At 72.1% G+C, this 8,712-nt stretch overlaps 1 protein-coding gene across 1 annotated transcript; it reads right to left on the bottom strand.

Moving 5' to 3' along the window:
* Positions 1 to 6,383: 6,383 nt before the first annotated feature.
* Positions 6,384 to 6,704, bottom strand: LOC123365945 (urocortin-like). Its single transcript, XM_045008978.1, has one exon. It carries the CDS (start codon positions 6,702 to 6,704, stop codon positions 6,384 to 6,386), a length of 321 nt encoding a protein of 106 aa, XP_044864913.1.
* Positions 6,705 to 8,712: the final 2,008 nt, after the last annotated feature.

Genomic DNA, 8,712 nt, shown 5'->3' with positions numbered 1-8,712 from the left:
CTGCCGCGTTCCTGGCCCCCTCTCCCACTGGCCGAGGCCCCGCGTTTCCGGCCCCCACTTGAACCCACCCCCACCCCCCCATCTAAGTCCCTGCCGCGTTCCTGGCCCCCTTCCCTCAGGTTTTCTATATTCCAAGAATAATGGAATTTTGTTTGTAATTTTGTTAAAAGCATGTGAAAAACCCTCTGGTGTCACTGGCTGGGTGGTGCTGCGGGTGGGGTGGGGTGGGGTGGAGGGGGCTGGGGTTCAGATGACACAGGTGGGGGCCGGATCTTCCCATTGCGTCACCACTTGCGCTAGCTCAGAGGGCCATCAGGCCCCGTCCCGCAGAGCCCTGGTCACATACGGGGGTGTGGGGGGGAGGGAGCCATCACAGCCCCCCCGAGCTCAATGACCAGGCCTGTCACACCCCCCCCCGATCCGACATCCCCGCCATGCAATGGCGCCTCCACCAGGGAAAGACTGGATAGCACCACGCTAATTGCAACAGGAGCGCACCCCAGTGCACCCTGCCCCGCTCCCTGCATCATGGGCCCCTGGTGCCACCCCGGGGCCAGCCCTGCCTGCCGGGGAGAGCGCCCCCCGCTGAGCCCTGCACCCTGCAGCACAGCGCCCCCTGCTGAGCCCCCCCCCCCGCTCCCTGCAGCACAGCGCCCCCTAGTGCCACCCCGGGGCCAGCCCTGCCTGCTGGGGAGAGCGCCCCCTGCTGAGCCCTGCACCCTGCAGCACAGCGCCCCCTAGTGCTGCCCCAGGGCCAGCCCTGCCTGCCAGGGGAGAGCGCCCGCTACTGAGCCCCCCCACCCTGCTCCCTACAGCACAGCGCCCCCTAGTGCTGTCCAAGGGCCAGCCCTGCCTGCTGGGGAGAGCGCCCCCTGCTGAGCCCTGCACCCTGCAGCACAGCACCCCCTAGTGCTGCCCCAGGGCCAGCCCTGCCTGCCAGGGGAGAGCGCCCGCTACTGAGCCCCCCACCCTGCTCCCTATAGCACAGCGCCCCCTAGTGCTGCCCAAGGGCCAGCCCTGCCTGCTGGGGAGAGCGCCCCCTGCTGAGCCCCCCACCCTGCTCCCTACAGCACAGCGCCCCCTAGTGCCGCCCTGGGGCCAGCCCTGCCTGCCAGGGGAGAGCGCCCGCTACTGAGCCCCCCACCCTGCTCCCTGCAGCACAGCACCCCCTACTGAGTGCCCCACCCCACTCCCTGCAGCACAGCGCCCCCTACTGAGTGCCCCACCCCACTCCCTGCAGCCCAGTGCCCCCTAGCGCCGCCCTGGGGCCAGCCCTGCCTGCCAGGGGAGAGCGCCCCCTGCTGAGCTGCTCCCTGGCACCAGCCTGGGGTCAGTGCTGTGAGGTATTAATATCCTGCGGGGGTGGTGGAGAATAGAAGCCAGGTGTCCTGCTCACCTTGCACACGCTGCCTGGGGTGCAGGGCTCTGGCTTTGCCGCCTTAGCCTGCTGGGCCTCCAGTTGTATGCGGCTGTGGGGGTGGTGGCTCCCCCATGGGAAGGAGTTGTGGGCACGGCCGGGGAGGGGGAGCAGCACGGAGCCCCCGCAGCCCTCCATTGCCATGGGCCTGTGCAGATGGGGCAGGTGCTGTGTCTCATGCAATTTCCTCTGGCGGCAGTGGGCAAACAGGGCTCGGCCAAGCAGGCACCCAGCAGCGTGGGGCTGTGTGCAATTACTGCCGTGAGCTGGGAGATGTGCCCCTGCCTGCCCCCGGCGCTGTGCCTGCAGCAGCTCACGCTGGCTCCACAAACCTGACCCTGGCCCTGGAGCCGCCGGCAGGCCCAGTGACGCAGGAGCCAGCCCCGGCTCAGCACACACGGGGGGCAGCTGCAGGCGCTCGGGCGGAGCTCTGTGCACGGCCCCAGCTGGGCTCTGACGCCACTGCCGAGGCGGATCAGCACAGAACTAATAGCAGGGGGGGGGGGGCTCAGCCCCCCACTCTGAATACCCCCATGGGGGGGCAAGGTGTCTCGGAGTGTGGGGGAGTCAGGGCCCTGCACCCCCGGCTTCCTGCGATTCACGGGGACTCTCAGCCAGCCAGTAAAGCAGAAGGTTTATTTAGCCGACAGGAACACAGTCCAAGACAGGTTTTGCAGGCACAGATAACAGGATCCTCCCCAATTAGGTCCCTCTTGGGGTCCCAGGAGCACCACAGCCCCCTTGGGGGGTCAGAGCCCCATCTGGGCTCCCCTCCATTCCCCAGCCAGCTCCTGAAAACTCTCTCACTCCCCCCAGCGTCTCCTCTCCCAGCCGTTGTTCAGCTTCCCGGGCAGAGGTGTCACCTGGCCTCACCTGGCCTCTACCCCTTCCTGGGTTCTCACGTTACACGCTCAGGTCTCCTCCCTCCAGCCAGTCTCCCATCCCCCAATGCAGATTGTCCTCCCAGGCCAAGACCCCCCACTCAGCAATCACAGCCCCCAGTAAGAACAGTCCCAGTTCTCACACCAGGCCTGGCCTCCCCTCTCCTGTGGCTGCCGGAAGCTGATATCCTCTTCCCCAGCTCACTGCTGGTGCCCAGAAAGGCAGGAGTCTGCCCCAGAGCGGCCTCTGCTTCTTGGGGCCAGGGGCCCAGCTGAACTGTGGCCCCCAGACACCAGCCATGGCAGGGCCTGGCCCTCGGTGGGGGGACTGGTGGCCCCTCCAGTCTGCAGCCGCTCACCCCTGTACAAGCTGCCACACCCAATGCAAGCGGCTCTGGGGCTGCAGGACGCCATGGGATCGTCAGGGCAGCTGCGCAGCTGGGTCCGTCCCCCCCCCCCCCCAGGCCCTCAGTGTCAGCCCCATGGAGCAGTAGAGTTTTATAGCCACTTCCAAGGGCAGCGGGTGGCGCTGCGGCCTGTGAGGAACCCTGAGCCCAGGCCAGCCAGGGGCTCAGGTCAGAAGCCTTGGGACGCCCAGTGCCTGCCAGTGCCCCCAGAACCCAGCCCTGGGCTCACCCCCATGGGCCCGGCCCCACAGGTGTCCAACCGTGGGTCTGTCATGGGGTCCCTGGGCGATGCTCTGGAACTGCTCCTCTGTCCTCGTGCCCCACAGCTCCTCCGTGCCTCTGTTCCTGTACGGCCCAGTGCCACCCCGCTCCTGTGTCTCCCCCACCTCCCCTGTTCCTCTGTCCCTGTACGGCCCAGTGCCGCCCACTCCTGTGTCCCCCCCCACCTCCCCTGTTCCTCTGTCCCCGTATGGCCCAGTGCCACCCCGCTCCTGTGTCCCCCCCACCTCCCCTGTCCCTCTGTCCCCGTATGGCCCAGTGCCACCCGCTCCTCTGTCCCTGTGTCCCCCCACCTCCCCTGTCCCTCTGTCCCCGTATGGCCCAGTGCCACCCGCTCCTCTGTCCCTGTGTCCCCCCCACCTCCCCTGTTCCTCTGTCCCGTACAGCCCAGTGCCGCCTGCTCCTCTGTCCCTGTGTCCCCCCACCTCCCCTGTTCCTCTGTCCCGTACGGCCCAGTGCCACCCGCTCCTCTGTCCCTGTGTCCCCCCCACCTCCCAGGTTCCTCTGTCCCGTACAGCCCAGTGCCACCCGCTCCTCTGTCCCTGTGTCCCCCCCACCTCCCCTGTTCCTCTGTCCCGTACAGCCCAGTGCCGCCTGCTCCTCTGTCCCTGTGTCCCCCCACCTCCCCTGTTCCTCTGTCCCGTACGGCCCAGTGCCGCCCGCTCCTCTGTCCCCATACGGCCCAGTTCCGCCTGCTCCTCTGTTCCTGTACGGCCCAGTGCCACCCCGCTCCTGTGTCCCCCCCACCTCCTCTGTTCCTCTGTCCCCGTACGGCCCAGTGCCGCCCGCTCCTCTGTCCCTGTGTCCCCCCCACCTCCCCTGTTCCTCTGTCCCGTACAGCCCAGTGCCGCCTGCTCCTCTGTCCCTGTGTCCCCCCACCTCCCCTGTTCCTCTGTCCCCGTACGGCCCAGTTCCGCCCGCTCCTCTGTTCCTGTACGGCCCCGTGCCACCCCGCTCCTGTGTCCCCCCCACCTCCTCTGTTCCTCTGTCCCCGTACGGCCCAGTGCCGCCCGCTCCTCTGTCCCTGTATGGCCCAGTGCCGCCCACTCTTCTGTCCCTGTGTCCCCCCACCTCCCCTGTTCCTCTGTCCCGTACGGCCCAGTGCCGCCCGCTCGTCTGTCCCTGTGTCCCCCCAGCTGCCCTGTTCCTCTGTCCCGTACGGCCCAGTGCCGCCCGCTCCTCTGTCCCCATACGGCCCAGTGCCGCCCGCTCCTCTGTCCCTGTACGGCCCAGTGCCGCCCGCTCCTCTGTCCCCGTACGGCCCAGTGCCGCCCGCTCCTCTGTCCCCGTACGGCCCAGTGCCGCCCGCTCCTCTGTCCTCGTGCCCCCCAGCTCCCCCGCTCCTCTGTCCCCGTGCTGCCCGCTTCTCTGTCCCTGTCCCCCCACCTCCCCCACTCCTCTGTCTCTGTGCTGCAAACCCTGTGCCCCCCAGATCCACCACTCCTCCCTTCCCATGCCCCCCCCCCGTGTCCCCCATGCTGCAAACCCTGTGCCACCCAGCAAGACCTGGGCCCTACAAGCTGCTTCCCCCAATGCAGGGGGCTAGACCCACTCTCCGCGCCTGCAGCCAAGCAAACCCGTCCAGCCCCAGCCCCAGGCCCGTGCAGAGCTGCCGGGCGCCCAGGGAATCTGCAGGGGGTTCATTGCGCAGAGGGGCTGGTGCTGCAGCCCACGCGGCTCTGCCCCGCACGGCTGCGGCAGGTTGCCGGGGTCTGGGTTGTCTTGGGCCCCAGCACCCTGCCAGCAGCACCGTAGGGCACCCCTGGGCACCGCGCCACAAAGGGCCGGGCCCTGCCCTGTCTCCCACCCACCCGGGCGCCCCAGTCCCTGCCCCTCCTGGTACGCTGGGGGCTGGGCCCCTCTGGAGCCCAGGGAACCACCCGAACAAAGCCTGCCCCCCTGGGAGAAAGGAAGCAGGGGCAGGGGCCAGCCCCATGGGCACCCAGCCCCATGGGCACCCCGCTGCCTTCCCCGGGGCTCTGAGCAGGCACCACCGAGCCCCCAACTACAGGATCCGCCTCCCCGGGCACCCAGGGACCTTGAGACGGGCAGCACGAAACACCAGGCTCAATAGCGACTTTGCAATGGGAGGGGGCGGCCAACGCCTCCCCCAGGCCCCTGGCCCGTCGGGGTCCCCTGCCCTCCCCCAGGCCCCTGGCCCATAGAAATCTCCCCCGCCCCCCGCCTGCAGGCGCACCCGGAAGGGGGAGGCGGACCGAACTCGGGGCTCAGCAGCCCGCTCTGCCCTGCGCACGGGGGGAGGCGCCTCCCGCCTGACCTCCCGCCCCCCCGCCCCCCGCGGGCCAGGCCAATGTTCCGGGTCTCGGTCCCCGCCCCCAGCCCGGCTGGGTGTTGGGGGCAGCGCCCCTCCCCCCTTTGTCGGTCCCCCTCAGGCCCCGGCTCCCCCAGACAGGCGGGGCCCCCGGGACTGACCCTGGGCCGGGGGTGAGGTCCGAGCAATGGGGCTGGAGCCCCTCGGAGCTACTGGCCCAACTCCGCCCGCTCCCCCTCGGGGTCTGGCCCCCTGGGCTCCCCCCCCCGCCAGACTCCCCTTCCCCCTCCTCGGGCTCGGCCGGGGGCTGGTGTCGGCGGCTCCAGGCTAACGACCCGCTGCGGCCGGTGGGGGCCCGGCCCGGCCGGTCCTTGGGACCCCAGTCAGCTCCGCTGCGGCGCTCCGGGCCAGCTCGCTTCCCGCCCGCTCCCTCGGGTCCGGGGTGCACACAGGGGGCCCCCCGCGGCCCCGCTCCCGTCCCGGGCAGCGCCGCCCCAGCAGAGCCCAGCCCCGCCCGGATCCCCGCATCCCCCCCATAGCCCTCGGCGGTCCCCGGCCCTGCGGCTCCAGCCCCAGGCCGCCCGCCCCCGGGAGAGCCCCGCACCCCGCACCCCGCACAGACCCTGCCCCCGGGAGAGCCCCGCACCCCCGCACCCCGCACAGACCCTGCCCCCCAGAGAGCTCCGCCCCCCGCCCCCGGAGAGCCCCGCACCCCCGCCCCTGCCCCCGGGAGATCCCCGCACCGCCCCCCGCACCGCCCCTGCGCCCCGGAGAGCCCCGCACCCCCGCACCCCGCACAGACCCGGCCCCCCAGAGAGCTCCGCCCCCCGCCCCCGGAGAGCCCTGGACCCCCGCCCCGCACAGACCCTGCCTCTCGGAGAGCCCCGCACCCCCGCCCCTGCGCCCCGGAGAGCCCCGCACCCCCGCCCAGCACAGACGCGCAGACGCCGGGGCTTTTCCCAAGACATTTTATTAGAAAATCGCAGCGCCCGAGCCGCGCCTCCAGCTGCGCCCTGGCGCGAAACGCTGCGGGGCCGGGCCAGGGGGCGCTGCGGGGCCGGGCTCTCTGCGCGCCCCCCGGCGGCCCGGCCCTGCCCGGCGCAGCGCAGCGGCCCGCGCACGTGGCCTCACTTGCCCACCGAGTCGAAGATGAGCCGGTTCTGCTCGGCCTGCGCGCGTTGGCTCTGCGCCCGCGCCACGTCCAGCATGTGGCGCAGCAGGTGGAAGGTCAGGTCGATGGAGAGCGGCGGCTCCTCGCGCCTGGCCCGCGCCAGGCCGCCCACGGGCCGCAGGGCGCGCAGCAGCGGGACCGGCTCGGGGCGCTGCGCGGGGCCCCGCAGGGACCGGCTCGGGCGGGGCGCGGCCTCGGCGCTGCTGCGGGGCCCGGCGGGGCGCAGCGGGGAGAGCAGCAGCGACGCCAGCAGCGCGGTCAGCAGCGCCCGCCTCATGCCGGGCGCGGTCCGGGACCTGCGGAGAGACCGCGAAGGTGACCGGGAACCGGACCCCGCCCCGGGCTGCCCCCGAGCCCCCGCCGAGCCCCCTCCCCACACCCTGCCCCGGCTGCGCGCCCCGCCGAGCCCCTCCCCCCGCCCCGCCGAGCCCCCTCCCCACACCCCGGGCTGCCTCGCCGAGCCCCCAAGCCCCACCCCATCCCCTGCCCCGGGCTGCCCCAACGACTCCCGCCCCGGGCTGCCCCCGAGCCCCCGCCGAGCCCCCTCCCCACACCCTGCCCCGGGCTGCGCGCCCCGCCGAGCCCCTCCCCCCGCCCCGCCGAGCCCCCTCCCCCCCCCCTGCCCCGGGCTGCGCTCCCCCCCCCGTGCCCCTACCCCCGCACCTACGTGCCCCCTCCCCACACCCCGGGCTGCCTCGCCGAGACCCCAAGCCCCACCCCATCCCCTGCCCCGGGCTGCCCCCGAGCCCCCGCCGAGCGCCCTCCCCACACCACGCCCCGGGCTGCGCGCCCCGCTGAGGCCCCTCCCCACACCCCGCCCCGGGCTGCGCTCCCCCCCTCCCCCCGCTCCGCCGAGCCCCCTCCCCACACCCCGCCCTGGGCTGCGCTCCCCCCCTCCCCCCGCTCCGCCGAGCCCCCTCCCCACACCCCGCCCTGGGCTGCGCTCCCCCCCTCCCCCCGCTCCGCCGAGCCCCCTCCCCACACCCCGCCCCGGCTGCGCTCCCCCCCGAGCCCCTCCCCCCGCTCCGCCGAGCCCCCTCCCCACACCCCGCCCTGGGCTGCCCCAACGAGCCCCCGCCCCCGTCCCAGGCTGCGCTCTCCGGCGCAGGGTCCCGCGGCCAGCCCGGTCCTGGGGAATCGGGCGGGGCGCGCGGCCCCTCCGGCGGCCTCACCGAGTGGTGCCGTGCGGGGTGAGTCGGGTCCGGTCCGGTCCGTCCCGAGCGCGCTGAGCCGGAGGCTCGCGGGATGTTTATATAGAGCCGGGAGCTCCATTGACGTCAGTGGGACATGAACTGATTAGAGATGGAGCGACTCAGGGTCCGGCCTGGGCCAGCGCCGGACCGGCCCGGTACGCGCCCCCCGCCCTCGGACCGGCCCGCGCAGCGCTGGCACCTGGCGAGCCTGAGCCCCGGGGGCACCGAGCGCCGCGGCTCGGGGACGGTTCGTTCTGGGCCGGTCCCAGGCCCTGCGTCTCTCCTCTCCCTGCGCTTTATTTTCAGATTCTTAGCTGCCGGTGGGGCGCAGCGGCCAGAAAGCCTCCCCCCCCATAGCCAGCCCATAGGTATGTGGCCCCCATTCAGTTCCTCCTGCATGGCCATGCCCCCTCCTGGGCCGCCCCATAACCAGCCCCATAGCGTATTGCCCCCCCGCACTGCCCCCCAGAGCAACCCCCCAGCTATAACCGCTCCACCCACAGCCCCATGTACCCACAGCCGTCCCCTAGAGCCAGCCCCCATAACACATTGCCCCCATAGCCCCCCACACTCACTGCCCCCATATCCCCCTCCAATGCCCCATAGCCCCCCACACTCACTGCCCCCTATAGCCCCCTTCCACTGCCCCCATAGCCGCCTCCACTCACTGCCCCCCAAAACTCCCTCCACTGTCCCCATAGTCCCCCCACACTCACTGCCCCCATATCCCCCTGCAGTGCTCCCATAGCCCCCCACACTCTCTGCCCCAAAGCCCCCCCCACACTCACTGCCCCCATAGCCCCCTCCACTCACTGCCCCCCAAAACTCCCTCCACTGTCCCCATAGCCCCCCACACTCTCTGCCCCATAGCCCCCCTCCACTGCCTCATAGCCCCCCACACTCTCTGCCCCATAGCCCCCCTCCACTGCCCCATAGCCCCCCACACTCACTGCTCCCATAGCCCCCCAAACTCTCTGCCCCAAAGCCCCCCCCACACACCCTGACCACATAGCCCCCTCCTCTGTCCCCATAGTGCCCGCCCACTCAGTTTCCCCCAAAACTCCCTCCACTGCCCCATAGACCCCCCCACTC

Source organism: Mauremys mutica, chromosome 3 (assembly GCF_020497125.1).
Source record: "Mauremys mutica isolate MM-2020 ecotype Southern chromosome 3, ASM2049712v1, whole genome shotgun sequence".
NCBI classification, from domain to species: Eukaryota; Metazoa; Chordata; order Testudines; family Geoemydidae; genus Mauremys; species Mauremys mutica.
Note: the sequence above shows the minus strand (reverse complement) of the source record. Positions and strands in the feature narration are given on the sequence as shown.